We start from the raw sequence: 21,871 nt of genomic DNA on the forward strand, positions 1-21,871 counted from the left end.
CAGCAGTAAATGTAAATGAAAAATTTACACACAGAAGTGTAAATCTTTTCATAAAGAGACAGAGTAATTTTGTTGAAATGTTTTTTTGGTGAATCCCTCTGAGAGAAAGAGGATGAATTTTGTATCAGGCATTTTATTTTAATGAATACAAAGCTTTTGTGGGTGTATGTAATACTCTGTTCTCAGAAATCAGTTATAGCTTCCCTGTGTTAAGATCCTGGAGAAAAAAAGAGCAATGTCTCTGTGTTCAGTTAATTTGTTTTTGGAATTTTACCATAAAAATTCCCAGCAAAAAACTCAGCTCTTGAACTCGCCTTTGTAGAGCGTACCAACAACAATACCGATTTCTGGATATCATATCATGGAGTCCAAGTGTTGCATTTGGATTCAATTTGTGGTGTATATTCTGGTAATCAATATTTGCAGGGCGGATGGCCGTGATACGGTAAGCCATGACCCTGGGAGATGGGAAGTGGTGATTGAAAATGGAGGTGTGTCGGCGATGCATATGGCCACCACCATTATGGGTATAGTGGTGATGTACGATTACACAGATTTTGGTCATTCTAATATAAGCCTCACAAATGGAATTTGCATAGGTAAATCAGCTGGTTATCATGATTGCTCAGCGCACTCCATAGAATACAAGATTGCTACAAACAAGGTGAGACCGTTGATGCTGAGGACTGATACTTGGTGTTCATCGGGAGCCTTTGCTGTAGACGGTACTTTGGTTAGCACTGGTGGATGGGGCGATGGAAACATGAGCATTCGTAAATTTGTACCTTGTGAAACTTCTACATGTGATTGGGTTGATCCAGCTGGTGAACCTGGATCTGGGCTTCTGAATGATCAATGGTATGCTTCAAACCAGATCCTTCCTGACGGTAGAAGTATTGTTGTGGGGGGAAACTACACTTTTACCTACAAATTCCTGCCACCAAGTAAGCCTGGGGAGGGAGTTTACAATCTGATGTTTCTAGAAGACACTTATGTGTCCCAAAACCTGCAGATCGTGTACAATCTCTATCCTTTTCTTCATCTCTCATCCGATGGAAATATCTTCATCTTCGCCAACTGTGATTCCATCTTTCTTGATTACCAAAGAAATGTTGTGGTCAGGAATTTTCCAAGAATCCCAGATGGACCAAGAAATTACCCCACCACCGCCTCATCTGTGATGTTGCCACTGTCCGCATCTGATGCATTTCGGAGGACAGAAATTATGATCTGCAATGCTGCTCCTGTTAACAGTTACAATTCGTCACTTGCATGGATTTTCATTGACGCGCTCCAGAGCTGTGGAAGAATGTTTATCACAGATCCCAATGCCGATTGGGCAATGGAGAACATGCCTGCTCCCAGAGTTGTGGGAGATATGCTGCTTCTTCCCACCGGTGAAATTCTGATTATCAATGGAGCGGAGAAGGGATGTGCAGGTTATGGGCAAGCAACCAATCCAGCTCTTGCTCCTTATTTATACAAACCTAATGCATTGCTAGGGCAGCGCTTCTCAGTACTCGCAAGTTCCACTGTTCCAAGAATTTATCATTCCACTGCAATTGTATTGCCTGATGGTAGGATTTTTGTGGGAGGTTCCAACCCCAACAAAAATTATAATTTCACCGTTATGTTTCCCACAGAGCTTTGTCTGCAAGCATACAGTCCTTATTAATTATACGAATCTTCCCTGAAGCCCACCATCATTTCAGTGATGCATGCTTCGGTCACTTATGGCGGTAGCTTCAAGGTTCAATTCACTGCAAATAATCATCATAACATTTCTATTCAGTTCAACATTTATCCTCCGACCTTCACTACTCACTCTCTTTCCATGCATCAAAGGTTGCTTCTGCTTGCATCTGCCACCCCACAATTAGAATTAGTAGGAGGAGCAGGGCAGAATATTTATAGTGCCCTAGTAACGGCACCTCCCACCCCTGTTGCAGAACCGCCTGGGTACTATATGCTATTCGTGCTCAACAGTGGAATACCCAGCGCTGCCACTTGGATTCGTGTGTCTTCTAATTAGAATCATCCTTCTGCTTTGACATTCTCAATAATCTCATATGTACTGTACTCTACCCTACTCTACTGTACTGAGAGAGCGCTGCAACGGTAAGCTCTCGTACATTTCTTTCACCTAGTGAAAGAGCAATAAAAGTTTTGGGTTTATTTTCTTTCTGTGTGAAAGAAATTTGAAATTTGTTATGGGGAGTTTTTTTCACCAAAATTGTACATTTTTTTCACCAATGTAGTGAAAAAACAATAAAAGTTTTGGGGATGAAATTTGAAAATTGTTATGAAGGGTTTTTTTTTTCAAAATTGTGCATTTCTTTCACCAGTGTAGTGAAAAAGCAATAAAAGTTTTAGGTCCTTTTTTTTTTCATGTAAAGAAATTTGAAATTTGTTACCATCCTTCTGCTTTGACATTCTCAATAATCTCATATGTATTGTACTCTACCCTACTGTACTGTACTGTACTGAATAATACTGAGTAAAGCTGCAACGGTAAGCTCTCGTACATTTCTTTCACAGTGAATGAGCAATAAAAGTTTTGGGTTTTTTGCTTTGTGTGTGGAAGAAATTTGAAATTTGTTATGCAGAGTTTTTTATCAAAATTGTACGTTTTTTTCACCATTGTAGTGAAAAAGCAATAAAAGTTTTGGGTCCTTCTTTTTCTTTTTCATGTAAAGAAATCTGAAATTTGTTACGAAGTGTTTCTTTTCAAAATTGTTATATAAAGTAAAGAATATTATTATATAAAGTGTCATGTTAGATTGTTATTATAGAAAGTGTGATGTTAAATGTAAAAAGACGAGGATGTTTAAAATGTTAATTATATATTTATTCTTTTAAAATTAATCCAGTCTCATTAATGCTAATAAAATATCCATCATATTCAAGGGTATTAAGTATCAAGATATAATTATCATTATTTTAAATTTGATTAAAAACTATTATAATTTAAACTTAAAAAAAACATGTTATAATTTTAAAACTCAACCTACGATTATGAATCACAAATTTATAAATTTAAAATAATTAATTTTTTTAACAATAAAATTTGAAATTAAAATCATATAATATAAAATTAAATAATTACAATACCTTATTTACCTTTATTATCCAAAAAATTGTATAATCAATTTGATTATATATTTTTTCAATTAAAACCAAATTGTCTATTTGACACAAGTAAATATAATATTAACAAAATTTAATAAACACATTTACCAGTGAGTTTTTAAGCATTTGTAAAATCATATAATATTATAAGATAAATTTACTTTTATTGTTTATAATGGTAAATTATAATATTAAATAAACAATTATTGTTAACGATCAACTAAACACTTAGATTACTCTAATAATAAAAATATCTAATAAAATATTATTATAGTTAATGATGTAGTCTAATTGTTTCATGCTTTATTTTTATTCAGTAGAATCTAGATTCTCATTTTCCAATGTTTAAGATATTTATTTTTTTTCCAATATTGTATTCAACTCATTGAAAAGCTTAGAAAACTAGGATTAGGTGGACTACATAGATCAAGCCCTCAAGCTAGTGATTACAACACATTATTATAACAAAAAAAAATCTATGGATTGCCTAGCCAATCCATTATACCAAAATCCTTCCACCTTTATATGCACAGTTCAATCAATCAATCCCCAGTGGAGATCGATTGGCCAAAAATGGCCAAAGTGTAATGTACCTCAATTTACTCAACTATTTTTTTCTTTCTTTTTGCAATTAACTCAAAAATACTCATTATATGAATCTAAGGTTTTACCTCATCATACATCTCATTTCAAAACATTTTTTCTCTAACACAATTTACATTTTCCATAGCTAGGGAAAAGAGAATTCTAGATGGTCCCTTGGTCACTAGTCTAGACACAACACCATACTCGTTCAAGGCATAACTTCATGGTCAACCCGATCATACTATAGGGATCCATCTCGATTTTATTGGTTAACATATAACACCCTTCCTAAATGCCACATGTGATACTTGTACCCTTTTGTCCCAATATAATTTAACATAAGGGACTTAGGCTTTATGAATAATAAATTAATTGTACTATATCTTATATGCTTATGGTGTATCTAAGTCTCTCCTTTTTCTTTCCCATACTTTATATATTTTTCCCATGGCATTAAGCTTCTCCATGGTATCATACCCATTTATGTTACCTCCTTGCTTTGCATACTCAAAATTTTGTTTATGCACTACAAATAAATTATTATTTTGTCCACCCTTAGCTCAATTATCTTTCTTTTTCGAATTAGGTTAAAAACATTACCCTTGGCATATATTATTATTACTATTTCGAAATAATTATATGACATGCAATTATCATAGTAAACCACCCCTCAACCTCTAACTTCAATGTTAACTTGGTCAAATGTGATGTACCTTCCTCAACCCTTAGTTCTTGTTTTCATGGAATTCATGGATCAATAATTCAATTGGGGGACTGATGTGATTAGTTAAAAAGCTTGGTGTGTGTCATGTGACCATGCTACATGGTCTTGTAATACTGGTTCACACCACGACTAGCACGTGGATCCAATGTGGTTGATTATTTGGATGGTGAGGATTACTGTACAGGGGGATTGTCACAAGTCCACTTTCTAGAAATATAAATACTTTTTTTTTAAAGAAATAAATACTAATGTAGTTCAATAAGTTCATATTCATTAGGTTTCCCTACCCCTATAACAGTGTCTAGTGTGTAGACTGGGTAGGGGGATGTGTCATAAAGTTATCCTTCTTCCTCATCCTGTAACCATTAGGGAAAGTCATGCTCAATACAAGGTTGAGTGTGAGGGCACATCGCAAGTTTTTTTGATGGATGCCCATTCTTTATGGTCATGTTCTCAACCCTGCAACTAATGAGTCATCAAAAGCGGCCAACCAAGGTCTTCCTAAGATGATAGGATAACCATTAAATTTGGTTTTGGGATGCAGGACAAGGAAATCAATGGGATACTCCCAGGAGTCAATGGAGACCATTACATCCTCAATAAATCCCTCGGGAGCTATTATGGATCTATCTGCAAGTTGAAGTATGAAATCGGCCTCCTCCTAAATCTACCGAAGTAACTGTCCAACCGTGGTAAACGTGTGACGAGAGAGGTAACTATAAGGGATTCAACCTCCTTGGTGACCTTAAAGAAATGGAATCGACGGAAAAAAAATCAACCATACCTTCCACACCAGCAACAATACCCCCAGGGGACATCCCAGCCACTCAAGCATCCTGCCACTAGGTCCCACTGACCTTTTAGACCTCTAAACATTTGAATGCTCTCATGCTATGGGAATGATAACATCTAGGGACCTCTTGACACTTTCACAGGCCTACAAGCCACCATCCAAGGACTTTTCCCAGCACACCTGTGCCAACATAAAAAAACTGAGAAATAAAACTCAGGACTAAGCGTAACCATCCCCAACTGGGATTGACATTCTGTCAAACACTTGGAATCAATGCAACCTACATGTTTAGGATACAATACAAAGCATGAATGACTAAAAGCACTTATGAACCATGGCAGGAAGGATCACCAACGTCTCCATTGAACTATTATAACATCAATTAGGTCTTGCATCCATCATTTTAACATTCAAAAGTAAATACATGAAATAACCATTAAATGAATCAACCAATTAACCATGCTTATAACGAGCATAAAACCATGTAAATAACAAAGATATGACATCCTTTAAATCCACATATAAACAATTGAAAAAGTAAGAGAACTTAACTTTCATTAATAATATAAAAATCTGAAAAGGTTCAGTACTTCCATGTACCACTCGACTGTAGATATGTGTGAACCAAATATTTCTTTTAGCCAATCAGCCCCATGCCATATTCCAAATGTGAATGTGGGATCTCATAGGAAAATAAATCTAAAAACAACCAATGGAATCCAAAGGTTAAACCACCTCCACCCTCATCAAATTGTGATCACACTGAAACTGGTGCTCCGATCATAACTGAACCGAACTATGAATTCCATCTAGACTCCATCACTATCCTTGAGGAATTTTTGACTCCTTGCCTCTCAGGCTTTACCGCAATCCAACCACTGATCACTTGGCCCTAAACTGAGACCAGTGTCTCAGGCTTTACCACAATCTAAACCGGATCATTAGGTCATAAACTGAGATTCCTCCCTCAGACTTTACCGTGTATCCTTCCAAAATAGATCAAGGGATTCCTAGGCTTTGGGAATGAACCTTGAGACCACCTCTGCCCGAAATTCTGAAATTCATCCAAAAAACCAAAGATCCAAACCGAAAAAAAAAATATCCCAACACCATGGCATCAAGAAAAAGGCGAGGCTAGGCTGAAAACCACTGTCATAACCTGGAAGAACCATGCCACTAACAACAAGAGAACCATACACCAACATGCAAAGCCATGCATGTCCAAACCAACTAGGGAATCAGACATGAAATATGCTACCTGCAAGTATTCCTGATGAAGCTCCCTGATCCTGCTCTTCTTCCTTGATCCTTGCTTTCCTTCCTTTCCTTTCCTTGCTCTAAAACCTAAGCAAATACTTGAGCTAAGTGTTTACATTGACCAAGATGTTGCCAACTAATCCTCATAAGCCTTTTTATCAATGAGCACTCTATTTTCTTCAATTTCCATCATTTTCATTCAATTTCCTTGTCACATGCAACCTATTACCTTTTACCTCACTTTTCTCATAATTTCATTTCTTTTCATAAAAAAAATGTGCCAAAATTCCTTTTTTCCTTTTAATGCCTTTGCCTTTGCCTTTGCCTTTTCCTTTGCCTTTTCCAATCTCCTTTGCCATAATAAAATGCAATATCCTTTCCCATAGTAAACTGACTGAACACCCACACCAAGATGTCCTACCTAACATTAATCTTGGAATAAGTGTCCCTTGCCCATGGTCTTATTCTTTCCTTTTTATACCTTATTACATGGAATTTTCATGAGGGTTGTTACGCAATATCATAGTAGTCTTCCTCAAGCCGCCTTGGAGGTTGAGCTCGAGAATGGTTTCCCTAGTCATCACATTGATTGCAGCCCCAAGGTCAATCAAGGTATTAGGGACCATAATGCAATCAATGTGCACAAGCAATACTGGGCTACCATTATCCAAGTACTTTGGGGAGATTACCCTCCCAAGCATTAGGTCAAAAAATTGTCCAACAAAATGGATAGTGGGGTATCTATTCTTCTTCTCCCAGGTATTTTGAAACACTCTTCCTTGATAATCTTGTTGTTAACAGGGACATCTTTGATGGCTTGAAGAAGGAGTATTTTTACACACAAGTTCTTCAATTCTCCCCGAAGTTAAGCCTCTTCTAGGGCGTGTTGTTTAGGGTGGACCAACCATTCATGGTAAAGAGGTGCATTGGCTTGAGGGGCAGTCTATTCATTCTCTTCAATCTCTCTATGTGGAAAATGTGGGTGATTATCTAGGATCACCTTCTGAGAAGGAAGGTTGATCTCTTGGATTTCCACAACATAGGCATGCTAGGATGTCTCCCCACTATAAACCTATTGTTCCTACTTATTATTCAGGTTCAGATTGGTTTGAGAAAGCATTTGAGGTTTCTTAAGTGGGGTATGGTGAGGGAGTTATGGTAGAGGTTGAGGTGGAGGTAATAGAGCAGAAGTTTGGGTTGTTTGAGGCCTCCACCCTGGTGAGAGGTTTCTCCATTGGGAATATTGTGGTGGATATGGTTGGAAAGGAGGGTTAATAGGACAAGGAGGATGTTGAGGAGTATAAGCCCAAGGAGGAGGTGTGGGCCATGATGGATGAGTGGAAGGCAACCAAGGCTAGAAAGGTGCATTCTTAGTTGGATTTTAATGAGGATAGTGCACACCTTACATTCCCTGCTAATATGGTGGAGGACCTTAAGGCCTCCTCTAGTTAAAAAAGCAGAGTTTCTTTGAACCACCTTTTACCCCTTGGTATATATCCTTCAGACCTATCGTAGAGCTACGTCCTTCTATTGCCTGATTTTCTTTACAAACAAAGTAGACTTCTTTGACATTCAGTGGGCACTCATTCCTAGGGTGTCTCTCAGTGCATCTAGGGTAGAAGATACCTAGTGCCCTTTCTCCTTCCTCTTGGTTCCTTTTAATTTGCGTTGTATCCATCTGTAGGGGAAACGTATGCAACATGCCACTCTTAAAATCCTCCAACATACTTCCTATCCCATGTTTAAGGGTTGATGTAAAGGGAGATGAACTAACCAAACCTTGGCTAGACCCACCCTTTTTTCTAGCAGCCCTAGAGTGATTCGTATATATTGTTTTGATGACATCATAAAGAAATTAAGAGATGTCTGGACTCGAGACAACATGTTGAGGGTTTCCATTACATCCTCCCTAATCCCCCATAGAAGAACTAGCTTGAGTGATTCGAGATCAAAGGTACAATTAGCCCTCCTATAATTGAGTGGGAATCTTTCCTCATAGTCCTCTAAGGATTCATTTGTACCTAGGGTCATCCTAAAGAATTCCTCCTTTGTTTCCTTGGAACTGCAGTAATCAGTGTACTTGTCATTGAAGGCTTGTTTCATTTGGGCCTAGGTAGTGATGTTGCCTTTAGGTAAATCATGAATGAGTGCAAGGGTACATCTTTGAGGGTAGATGGAAATAAATTTAGCTTATGTTCATCCAAGGAATAGTCATAGGTCCTACAAAAAACAAAAAATTCAAACACGAAGGTGTGAGGATCTCCAGAGGTTAGGCCATGGAAATGTGGAAGGGAAACATGGCTTATATTACTCATTCTGGCCTACCCATTAGTTTCCCTGATAGGGAAAATATCATCTTATCTATTTTTAGCCATGGTTTGTGTAGGTGAGATATGTTCTTCTTCCCCTATGGGTTCCTCAAAAATTCCAGGTTTCTCACCTAGAGGCTTTTCTAATTCCCCTATAGTGAGAGAGGAAAGTTCACAATCACCAAAGAAGAATACAGGTTGACTGATTGAAGGGGTGGGGGTGTTTGGTAAGAATTTCCCTTGATTTTCCCTACTCCTACAAGGCATGAAAGAACTAGCTATGTTTTTTGAATTCTTTTTCTCCTTTTTTTTTCGTGAAGCTTTCAAACCAATAAGACTAATGCAAAGCAAAACGCAAGTAACTCCTATGTATAAACAACACCTACTTGAACACCTCCCTGACAAGAGTGCCAAAAAATGATGAGCTATGGTATTGCACCAAGGATGTTGCAACTCCCAATGCTTATCAACCTAAATTATCAACTTCGGGTTCATACAAACTTAGAGGTGATAGTGCTATATGCACAACATGTTACGTTCTACTCATGTCCTCCTCAGTCGTTAGATTAGATCAAGGTATTCAAATACCACTCCTTCGACTAACTACAAATATAATTCCTTATGAAAGCATATCGTGATTGCAAGGAGATGAACTTGATTCTAACGACAGAAATGAAAATGCCATTAATTAAATGTAAATGCTAATTTAAATGTCATGAAAGGGAAAGGCTAGTCTAGTTGCAAAAGTAAACCCCGCCACCTTGTTTTCACACTGTTGTAGCGGCTACAACCACCCTCCAAAATTTTTCCTTAGATTCGTTTTGGAGCCTCCTTACCAACCATCCTCAACAGCATGTATTGCACTATCAAGTACATGAGATTTAGTGGTTTTCTAGCAGCTTCCAAGCCTCTACATGATAGCTTGTTGCACTCCTGTCAGAGGCTGCTTCTGTAGAGTTGGTCTAGTTGCTGGCTGAGCAACTCCCTCAAGAAATTGCGCAATACTAGAGGGGAACCAGTCTTCCCTCCAGAAATTGTGCAAATATGACTCGCAGCCTACTGGCTCAGAAACTACGGAATTTCTATATGAAATACCTATATGCTACGTTGTTATCATTGTAAACTGCCCCTCAACCTCTTCTTTTAATGTTATATTGGTTAAATGTGATGTACCATCGTCAACTCTTAGTCCTTGTTTTGATAGAATTCATTGATCAACCATTTAATTGGGTTACTCATACAATTTTTTAAACAGTGTGGTGTGCATCACATGAAAATGCTACATGGTCATGTAACATTGGTTCACACCAGTGCTAGGGCATGGCCCACATGTGGTTAATTATCGAAATGGTAAAGATCACAAAGGGTGATCCAACGCTATAGAAATTTGGATAGATAACCTATCTTTATTTCCTTTCAATTTCTTCATTTTGTATTTTTTGGCCACTTGACATGCTTCTTTGCAACTAAGAGAGTTGCGTTGACTTATGACCATAGACTTTCCCACTCAATTATTGGTGTGGCAATTTCATTCCCCAGAAGAGATCTTAATATTCTCAAGAGAACAACTTGAATGCATTTTTGAGCTACCTAAGAGGTAAAGCTTTGACCCTAGGAATTCGATTTTTTCCTCTCACTAGATTTATGTCATAACATGTGGGTGTCGTACATTAATTTTCTAAAATTATATACTCTTAAACACAAACACACACACACACACAAATTTCATTTAATATGTTGATCGTTTTTGAATTTTTAAGGTAAATGAAGTTTTAGAATTTTAAAGCAAATTAATAACTAATAAAAATTTATTAATTTTTTTTAAATAATGAAATAATATCAAGTTCATTTAGAATAATTAAAATAATTGTCAAGTGGGTGTAGCTTAGAGAGGAGGTGATATTTTCCTCCCCACTGAGGATTCCAGCCCCATCTATATTGACATGCTCACTCCTTGGGAATCACTTCTACATAGATAATTTGTCTATTTTATTAGATATGAAACTAAATTAGCATTGAAACTCAAAGAGAAATATAGTGATTATAACGTTCAAGATACCCCAAGTGCTAGAGCACAGAGATATCTTAAAGAGAGGGAATGAATTATTGGGATGAGATTGGATAGACCTTATTAGTTCATATTTTTTTAGGGACTATAATTCAAGTGCATTTACTTGGATATTATAGGATGCATAAAATAGTATTTCTCAACGGAGAGTATACCTAGTAGGCTATGTGCTATCCATGTTGTTGGATTCTTTAGCTCATTTTAATTTACAATTCTAATTAATAGCAAATCGTGTGAAAAGTTTAACATTATAATTTTTTCTAAACATTTTTAAAGTATTAAAATTAGAACTCTATTGAAATCTTGATTAATAATAAAGTAACAATATTTTCCAATTTAAGAATTTTAATATTTCCTAAGAGAAGAAAACCTTACACACACACACATATTTTCCAAACTAAGATTTTTAATATTTCCTCGGAGAAGAAAACCCCTCTCTCTCTCTCACACATTACAATTGTAAAAAAAATGTTTTTTAATATTTAATAAATTTCCACAATTTTTTATAATTTTATTAAAATACACAATCAATACACTAACCTTATAATTTATTAGTAAATACAAAATCATTATAAATTTAGTTATAAACATAATATATAAATTATTCATTTAATTCAAATTTGAGTACTCTTTAAGTGTGACTTTTTATGGGATTCCCCAAAAATATGCTCAAAAATCCAAAAAATTGCACTTAAAGACTACTCCATCAAAATTACATCTCATTCTATACATTTTAAATAAGCATGTGTAAGAGAAATATTATAAAGAATTAGATCCCTTATTATATAGCATTCTCATTTAAAGTTTGTAATATGGATATTGATGTTAGCATTTATGGTCATGGACATGAATAGTATGCATACAACACTTCATTTTGAGTTGCTTATATTGGGTGAACCAAGTTGTTTGATATTTTAATGTAAGGATTAAAAAATTAACAATCCTTTAATAAGATTTTTAATGGTGTTTTAACTAGCATTAATGAATTTAATGATATTTAATTTAATGATATTTAATTTAAAGATTCAATTTACTTGTTTTGGTGTTTTTTGTTGTTGATACTATTGTTTATGATATTATAACTTTTTGTTATTTAATATTTATTTTCAAACTCAAATATAAATAATGATCACATTTTTAACTTGTTCAAAACAGAAAAAAGATAGATGAAGCTATTTAATTTATATACCAAAATTTCCCAGTTTATATTGGAATATTTAAATAAGAAATATATCCATATTTTAGCTATTTTAAGTTCTGGAGATTTAATAGGTATAATTTTCTGCCAATTTTAGTTGTATTAGGGAAGATATTTTTTAAAATTTTGAAGTTTGAGTTGCATAACTTGCACAATTTAGGAGATGGAGGAGTTTTCAAGGTGTTGAATCCATTTGTTTAGTCAAAAGCACATTTTAAACAACTAAACATCACAATCTCGCTCACAGTTGTGTGCAATAATTAAACAAAACCACAATTTAACATATAACATATTCACAATTTACTTCACTATATATCTTGAGGTGAGTGATATTTAATGTTTTTGAAAATGGGATTTTGGCAATAATGTTTTCATTTGTATTAATGAATTTAATGATATTACTCAATTTTACTTGTTTTATATAATTTGGTAATTTTTTGTTCTTGATGCAATTCTTTATGATGTTATAATTTTTTTTTTTATTCAATATGTATTTTTAAACTCATAAATATATCACATTTATGTCATGTTAAAAGAAGAACATAGAATAATTAGATGGAATTATTTCATTTACATGAGGCAATTCCTTAGTTTTTGGTGGAATATTTAAATAAGAAATATAATCGTAGTCTCGCTGTTTTAAGTTTTGGAGATTTCATAGGCATATTTTTTTGTCAAATTTTCCATTATTAAGGCATATATTTGTTAAAATTTAGAAATTTGAGTTGTATAATCTACAGAGAGGTAGGTGCCTAAGGAGTATTCAAGGGGTTGAATCCATTTATGTAGTTGAAAAAACGCACTTTAAACAATTAATATCAGAATTTCCCCCACAAATTTGTTGTAATCTTAATGAGTTTTTTTTAGTGAGACTTTTTGGAATCTTTTCTGGTGGGATTTTCCCGTCTAATTTCTCTAAAATCCTGCAGGAATTTATTGAAATCACTTTTCAGGTTGGATGCTAAATCTATATATACAGTCAAAAAACCAGTTTAAATAACACAAATCAAGATTCCACCTCAATTTTTTTTAGCCAAATTCTACAGTAGAAATTCCAAAAAAATTGTACTAAAAACAACTCCTCACCTTAATATATTGTTGTCACCTTAAAATATAAATGTGAGAAGTTTATTGTGATTGCGAAAATAGAGTTTTGGAAATGCTATTTTGCTTAAATTTTCCATTCCAAGTTGGTCTAGCCATGTTTATTGTGGTCTGTGATCCAGCCAGAAATGAAATAAGAGTGAGTTTTAATTGAGGTTGGCCACGTTGAAAGAGCAGATACATCCACGATGACTATGGCTGGAATGTGGAGACCACTTACAACTATGCATTTACATCACCTCTCTATAAAAACTCAGCTTATGAACTCGCCTTTGCATAGCGTACCAACAACAATACCGATTTTTGGATATCATATCATGGAGTCCAAGTGTTGCATTTGGATTCAATTTGTGGTGTATATTCTGGTAATCAATATTTGCAGGGCGGATGGCCATGATACGGTGCCCTGGCCCTGGGAGATGGGAAGTGGTGATTGAAAATGGAGGTGTGTCGGCGATGTGTTGGGAATTTATAAAAATTCCATAACAGACAGACAACAAAAATGCTCTGTTTTTATACTCTGTTTTAACACAGAAAACTCAGAAAAACAGAAAAAAAATGTTCTCTGCCCTGGTGTTGCAGCAACGCAGTTTGGTGTTGCAGCAACGTTGTAACTGGTGTTGCAGCAACGCAAAAAAAATATTTTCTGAAAACTGAATTTCAATAGTGCACAGAAAAAGGGTAGTTGTATTCATGTATAATACTTCCTCTAACAGAGGGATTTCTACAAGGCTACTTTAAAGACAGTTCAAAACTTAAAAAAGACTTCATGTTGTAAACAGAAAATACATTTCTGTGTGTGCACTGCTGTACATTACAGAAAACAAAATACTCTGTCTCCTCTGAAAAATCAACTGGCTGTTTTTCACTGCCGTGTCTGCACTCTGCATTGCTGTGACTGCATTCCTTTGCATTTACAAAACACTCTGTTTCTGGTCAGAACTAATGTTGCTGTAACACTCTGTTTCAGCTCAGAACGCTGCTGTAACACGCTGCTGTAACACTGTTTTTTCCTTGAAACATTTTACACTGTTGTGTGTAAATTACATTCATACATTCACGCTGCTGGATACAAAAAAAAACTTCTGCACTGTTGTGCATTACAAAGAGAGCTCTGTCTCTGTTCCAAAAAAAAAACTAACACACTGCTGTGTCTACATTCATTTTTCAGATTCAACAGAAAACTGAACTTCACGTTTTTTTTTTACTTGCCGTAAAAGCAAAACTATACCCGTGAATTAAAATAAAATAAAATTAAAATCCTACCTACATTTACCAACTACAACAATAAATTACCATCATTCCGTGAGTGACCACCATTCCGTAATAAATTGTTGCGTAATGGCTGATTCAGGAAAAGACTGGAGCTGCGACTGTTTAATGGAAATTTCATCAATGTAGAGGTATGGCTGTTGATTCATCAGTACAGGAGTATGGCAAAGGACAAGCCCTGCAGTTGAAAATAATATTTCAACACTCCCCTTTAGTTTCAACTGCTGGGTTATCAGTCATACCCAGACATTTCCTCAAAAATTCAAAACTTTTCTATCCCAAAGGCTTGGTTAGGATGTCTGCAACCTACTCCTGAGTTTTGCAATGTACTAAGACAATTTCTCCATTATTTACCAACTCTCTGATATAATGAAACCTTGTGTCAATGTGTTTCGTTCTCTTATGAAAGACATAATTTTTGGATAATGCAATAGCAGAACTGTTGTCACAATAAATCACAGTTCCTTTTACCTGCTCTTGGCCTAAGCTCCTTAACATCCTTCTCATCCAAACTGCTTGACATGCTGCTGCTGTAGCTGCCACGTACTCTGCTTCTGCTGTAGACAATGCCACAATTGGCTGTTTCTTGGAAGCCCATGAAATGGCTCCTAAACCCATATGAAAAACATAACCGGAAGTGCTTTTCCGATCATCTACACTTCCAGCCCAATCACTATCAGTGTATCCAACTAAATTTGAACATTCTGAAGTAGTATATAAAATTCCAAACCTTTTGGTACCTTTGACATACCTCAGAATTCTTTTTGCTGCCTGCCAATGTGCTTCCTTTGGCCTCTCCATGAATCTGGAAATTAAACTAACAGCAAACATAATGTCAGGCCTAGTAGCTGTTAAATACATAAGGCTGCCAACAATACTCTTGTACAAACTAGGATCAAAATCCTTGCTGCTATCCTCTCTGCTGAGTTTTAATCCCATTACTGTGGGAGTGATCGCTGCTTTGCATTCTTGCATGTTAAATCTGCCCAACACTTGATTTACATATCTAGCTTGTGAGATAAAAATTCCTTTTTCATTTTGATCTACTTCTATGCCTAAGAAGTATCTCAAGAAACCCATGTCAGTCATTTCAAATTCCTCTTTCATGACTGATTTAAAATTCTCAATGAGCTGATCATCATTACCTGTGAAAATAACATCATCAACATATAAGACAAAAATTAAAATTTTACCATCCTTTTCTTTGATGTAGACAGTGGGTTCTCCTTCACACTTGTCAAATTCATTATCCAATAGATAGGAATCTATCCTGCTGTACCATGCTCTTGGCGCTTGCTTCAGCCCATAAAGAGCTTTCTTCAATTTGCACACTTTGTGCTCTTCACCTTTCTTCTCATAGCCTAGAGGTTGTTCAATGTAAACCTCTTCCTTTAACACTCCATTTAGGAATGCTGACTTCACGTCCATTTGGTAAACTTTCCACTTGTTTTGAGCTGCTATGGACAGCACTGCTCTCACGGTTTCCATTCTTGCAACCGGTGCGAAAGTCTCCTCATAATCTCTCCCATATTGCTGCTTGTACCCTTTGACAACCAGCCTTGCCTTGTGTCTTTCTATTTTACCTTCAGCATTGCTCTTGGTCTTGTAAACCCATTTCACTCCAATGACTTCTTTGCCTTTTGGTAGCTCAACCAAATCCCATGTTTTGTTTCTCTCTATGGCATTCATCTCCTCATCCATAGCTTCTATCCATTTCTTATCTTTAATTGCATCTTTGAAATGAATAGGGTCTTCAACATGACAATATAAAGCAAATAAAGAATTCATACCTTCATTTGTTGCTTCTTGTTCATAAATTTCATTTAAATTTCTGAACTTCTTATCTCTTTCATTTGGTGTATAAGTGCTTGAAGAAGCACTTGAATTTCCTCCTTATGGTGTGCTTGAAGAAGCACTTTCATTTCTTCTCAAGGGTGTCTCTTGCTGTCCTTGTGTTGGCGTTGTTGTTTGGGGATGCATTTCAGCCACCTCCTCATCATCTTCATCATGAGACAAATAGTTTTTAACATTCACTGTTTTCTCTATGCTTCCATCCCAAGCTTCCTCCTCAATGAACTGAACATCTCTGCTGACAAAAAATTTCTTAGTAGATGGGATATATAACCTGTAAGCTTTGGATTCCTCACTGTATCCAATGAAGATACATTTCTCCCCTTTGCTGTCCAACTTCCTCCTTAGCTGATCTGGTATGTGTGCATAGGCCACACATCCAAAAACTTTCAAGTGGGTGACACCTTGCTTTCTCCCACTCCATGCTTCTTCCGGCACTTTGTTCAACACTGCTTTTGTAGGACACCTATTCAAAATATACACTGCACAATTTACAGCTTCAGCCCAATAATCATTTGGCAAATGCTTTGCCTTCAGCATGCTCCTCGCCATATCCATGATGGTCCTATTCTTCCTTTCAGCAACTCCATTTTGCTGTGGGGTGTACCTAGCTGTAAACTGTTTGTGAATTCCATTTTCTCTACAAAATCGTAGGAATTCCTTGGAGATATACTCACCTCCTCTGTCAGTTCTCAAAACTTTTATATGCAGCCCACTTTGGTTCTCCACAAGTGCTTTGAAATTTCGAAATTTCTCAAATACTTCACTTTTGTTCTTAAGGAAATATACCCATGTTTTTCTTGTAAAGTCATCAATAAATGTTAGGAAATATTGGCTACCTGCTAATGATGGAGCTTGCATCGGTTCACATAAATATGAGTGGATGATATCTAAGGGTGCCTTTGCCCTTATGCTTTTACCTGATTGAAAACTTTCTCTATGTTGTTTCCCCAAAATGCAACCTTCACAAAGGTTGTCCGGTTTCTCTATCAATGGTAATCCTCTTACCATTCCTTTTCTGCTTAACAAGTTTAGACCTCCAAAATTGAGATGTCCAAATCTCAAGTGCCACAACCAATTTTCATCCTTTGGCACGCTTTGGAAAGCCTCTTGTGTCACTGCTGCAATTTCTTCTTTATTTTTCAAATCTGCTCTTATTCTAAGAGGGAACATTCTGTTCCTTGTCATCTTCACTTCAGCAATGCATCGCTTGCTGGGTGCTCTGTCCATGATGGTGCATACATCATTCTTAAAGAAAACATTGTACCCTTTATGGACAAGCTGTCCAATACTCAAGAGGTTACACCTCATTCCAGGGACATAGTAGACATCTGCTATGGTTTTCTTTTCTCCTTGCTTTGTAAATATTTTAACTTCTCCTTTTCCCATAACAGAGATTTTGCTATCAATTCCTAGTGTGACTTCTGATTTCACATTTTTATCTAGGGCAGAAAAGAAGGCTATGTTTCCTGTCATATGGTTGCTGCAACCTGAGTCTAAAAACCATATGTCTTCACTGTTTGTTTCAGCCATATTACAAGCTAACAGCACATTATTTTGGCTGATATTTTCACTAGTAATGTTTGCATTAGATCTATTGATCATATCATGCTGCTTCTTTTTACATTCACTCGCATAATGCCCAAAATTTTTACAATAATAGCATTGGATATTGGATTTTTCATACCTTTGTCCTTGAGCATGATGTTGTCCTCTTTGCTAACTGTTGCCTTGGCCTTGGTTCTGATTTGTATTGCTGCCTCTTCCTTGAGCATTCGCTGGGCTGTTCCTTCCACCTCTGTTCTGGCTTCTGCCTCTTCCTCTCTTGTTTCCTCTGCCTTGACCTCTTCCTCTTCCAAAAGACATCTGGGTCTTAAAGGCTTGCTATAGAGATGAGTTTTCATTCCTACTCAACCTCTGCTCATGTGTTATCAGTGATGCATGTAGCTCATCAACTGAAAAGTTTGAGAGATCCTTTGTCTCTTCAATGGTGGTGACAATCGCATCAAACTTTGAGGGTAAGACCCTCAATATTTTCTCCACAATCCTCCTTTCTTCAATGGTTTCTCCATGAGTCCTCATCTGTGTGATCAGACCAATCACATGTGTGAAGAATGAGTCAATGTTGTCTGACTCCTTCATGTTCAGATTCTCAAAATCCTTCCTCAGCAATTGTAGTTTTGCTGTCTTCACTCTCTCCATGCCTTGATAGGCTGTTTTGAGGGTTTTCCATGCTTCATTGGATGTCTTAGCTGCTGCTATTCTTGGAAATACACTCTGGTCCACTGCTTGATACAACAATACAATGGCTTTTGCATCCTTCTTCCTATTGCTCTTCAGCAGATCTTTCTCTCCCTGAGTTAAGTTGTTAAATTGATTTTCATCTGCTGGTTCTGCAAACCCAGATTCAACTAATTCCCATAAATCTTGAGAGATAAACACAGCTCTCATGGTTATGGCCCAGTAGTCATAGTTTTTCCCATTAAACTGTGGGAGCTGGGTGTTAAACATACCCATACTAGTGCTGGTGTTAGCCATTCTTTCAATACTTGACTGTGTAAAAAAAATTCACTGACTCTCTTCACTCTGCTGGTGAAGTTGCTACAGCAATAAACCCTTTCTTCAGCTTCTTTGACACTTCAAAGAGCCTGGACTAGCTCTGATACCATGTTGGGAATTTATAAAAATTCCATAACAGATAGACAACAAAAATGCTCTATTTTTATACTCTGTTTTAACACAGAAAACTCAGAAAAACAGAAAAAAATTGTTCTCTGCCCTGGTGTTGCAGCAACGCAGTTTGGTGTTGTAGCAACGCTGTAACTAGTGTTGCAGCAACGCAAAAAAAATATTTTCTGAAAACTGAATTTCAATAGTGCACAAAAAAAGGGTAGTTGTATTCATGTATAATACTTCCTCTAACAGAGGGATTTCTACAAGGCTACTTTAAAGACAGTTCAAAACTTAAAAAAGACTTCATGTTGTAAACAGAAAATACATTACTGTGTGTGCACTGCTGTACATTACAGAAAACAAAATACTCTGTCTCCTCTGAAAAATCAACTGGTTGTTTTTCACTGCTGTGTCTGCACTCTGCATTGTTGTGACTGCATTCCTGTGCATTTACAAAACACTCTATTTCTGGTCAGAACTAATGTTGTTGTAACACTCTGTTTCAGCTCAGAACGCTGCTGTAACACGCTGTTTTTTCCTTGAAACATTTTACACTGTTGTGTGTAAATTACATTCATACATTCACGCTGCTGGATACAAAAAAAAACTTCTGCACTGCTGTGCATTACAAAGAGAGCTCTGTCTCTGTTCCAAAAAAAAAACTAACACACTGCTGTGTCTACATTCATTTTTCAGATTCAATAGAAAACTGAACTTCACATTTTTTTTTTACTTGCCGTAAAAGCAAAACTATACCCGTGAATTAAAATAAAATTAAATTAAAATTCTACCTACATTTACCAACTACAGCAATAAATTACCATCATTCCGTGAGTGACCACCATTCCGTAATAAATTGTTGCGTAATGGCTGATTCAGGAAAAGACTGGAGCTGCGACTGTTTAATGGCAATTTCATCAATGTAGAGGTATGGCTGTTGATTCATCAGTACAGGAGTATGGCAAAGGACAAGCCCTGCAGTTGAAAATAATATTTCAACACGATGCATATGGCCACCACCACTATGGGTACAGTGGTGATGTACGATTACATAGATTTTGGTGATTCTAATATAAGCCTCACAAATGGAATTTGCATAGGTAAATCAGCTGGTTATCATGATTGCTCAGCGCACTCCATAGAATACAAGATTGCTACAAACAAGGTGAGACCGTTGACGCTGAGGACTGATACTAGGTGTTCATCGGGAGCCTTTGCTGTGAACGGTACTTTGGTTAGCACTGGTGGATGGGGCGATGGAAACATGAGCATTCGTAAATTTGTACCTTGTGAAACTTCCACATGTGATTCGGTTGATCCAGCTGGTGAACCTGGATCTGGGCTTCTGAACGATCGATGGTATGCTTCAAACTAGATCCTTCCTGACAGTAGAAGTATTGTTGTGGGGGGAAACTACACTTTTACCTACGAATTCCTGCCACCAAGGAAGCCTGGTGAGGGAATTTACAATCTGACGTTTCTAGAAGACACCTATGTGTCCCAAAACATGCAGAGCCTGTACAATCTCTATCCTTTTTTTCATCTCTCATCCGATGGAAATCTCTTCATCTTCACCAACCGTGATTCCATCTTGCTTGATTACCAAAGAAATGTTGTGGTCAGGAATTTTCCAAGAATCCCAGATGGCCCAAGAAATTACCCCACCACTGCCTCCTCTGTGATGTTGCCACTATCCGCATCTGATGCATTTCGGAGGACAGAAATTATGATCTGCGGTGGTGCTCCTGTTGACAGTTACAATTTGTCACTTGCATGGATTTTCATTGACGCGCTCCAGAGCTGTGGAAGAATGGTTATCACAGATCCCAATGCCGATTGGGCAATGGAGAACATGCCTGCTCCCAGAGTTGTGGGAGATATGCTGCTTCTTCCCACCGGTGAAATTCTGATTATCAATGGAGCGGAGAAGGGATGTGCAGGTTATGGGCAAGCAACCAATGTAGCTCTTGCTCCTTATTTATACAGACCTAATGCATTGCCAGGGCAGCGTTTCTCAGTACTCGCAAGTTCCACAGTTCCAAAAATGTATCATTCCACTGCAATTGTATTGCCTGATGGTAGGATTTTTTTGGGAGGTTCCAACCCCAACAAAAATTATACTTTCACCGTTATGTTTCCCACAGAGCTTCGTCTACAAGCATACAGTCCTTATTACTTAGACGAATCTTCCCTGAAGCCCACCATCATTTTTGTGCTGCCTGCTTCGGTCACTTATGGCGGTAGCTTCAAGTTTCAATTTGCTGCAAATAATCATCATAACATTTCCATTCAGTTCAACATTTATCCTCCGACCTTCGCTACTCACTTTTTTTCCATGCGTCAGAGATTGCTTCTGCTTGCATCTGCCACCCCACAATTAGAATTAGTAGGAGGAGCAGGGCAGAATATTTATAGTGCCCTAGTAACGGCACCTCCCACCCCTGTTGCAGCACCGCCTGGGTACTACATGCTATTCGTGCTCAACAGTGGAATACCCATTGCTGCCACTTGGATTCATTTGTCTTCTAATTAGACTCATCCTTCTGCTTTGACATTCCCAATAATCTACTCATATGTACTGTACTCTACCCTACTCTACTGTACTGAGTGAGAGTTGCAACGGTAAGCTCTCGTACATTTCTTTCACCTGGTGAAAGAGCAATAACAGTTCTGGGTTTCTTTTCTGTCTGTGTAGAAGAAATTTGAAATTTGTTAATAAAAATTGTACATTTTTTTCACCAATGTAGTGAAGAAGCAATAAAAGTTTTGAGGATGAAATTTGAAAATTGTTATGAAGGGTCTCTTTTCAAAATTGTGCATTTCTTTCACCAATGTAGTGAAAAAGCAATAAAAGTTTTGGGGATGAAATTTGAAAATTGTTATGAAGGGTCTCTTTTCAAAATTGTGC

At 36.7% G+C, this 21,871-nt stretch overlaps 1 protein-coding gene and 1 pseudogene across 1 annotated transcript; both read left to right on the forward strand.

Annotated features, from left to right (window-relative positions):
- Nucleotides 1–361: 361 nt before the first annotated feature.
- On the forward strand, nucleotides 362–1,675 carry LOC149224908 (aldehyde oxidase GLOX pseudogene; annotated as a pseudogene).
- Nucleotides 1,676–19,987: 18,312 nt separating this feature from the next.
- LOC149224909 (aldehyde oxidase GLOX-like) lies at nucleotides 19,988–21,496 on the forward strand. The gene is made up of 2 exons (XM_089388309.1): nucleotides 19,988–20,322; nucleotides 20,587–21,496. Exons 1-2 carry the CDS (start codon nucleotides 19,988–19,990, stop codon nucleotides 21,494–21,496), a joined length of 1,245 nt encoding a protein of 414 aa, XP_089244435.1.
- The last annotated feature ends 375 nt before the right edge of the window (nucleotides 21,497–21,871 follow it).

Source organism: Pinus tabuliformis, chromosome Q (assembly GCF_031772625.1).
Source record: "Pinus tabuliformis cultivar Carrire ecotype Pingquan chromosome Q, CPIR1, whole genome shotgun sequence".
NCBI lineage: Eukaryota > Viridiplantae > Streptophyta > Pinopsida > Pinales > Pinaceae > Pinus > Pinus tabuliformis.

Coding starts and splice junctions, on each gene's coding strand:
- LOC149224909 (XM_089388309.1), top strand. CDS start 19,988: ATGGGTACAGTGGTGATGTACGATTACATAGATTTTGGTGATTCTAAT. Junction 20,323..20,586: donor GGGCTTCTGAACGATCGATG/GTATGCTTCAAA, acceptor TGTTGTGGTCAG/GAATTTTCCAAGAATCCCAG.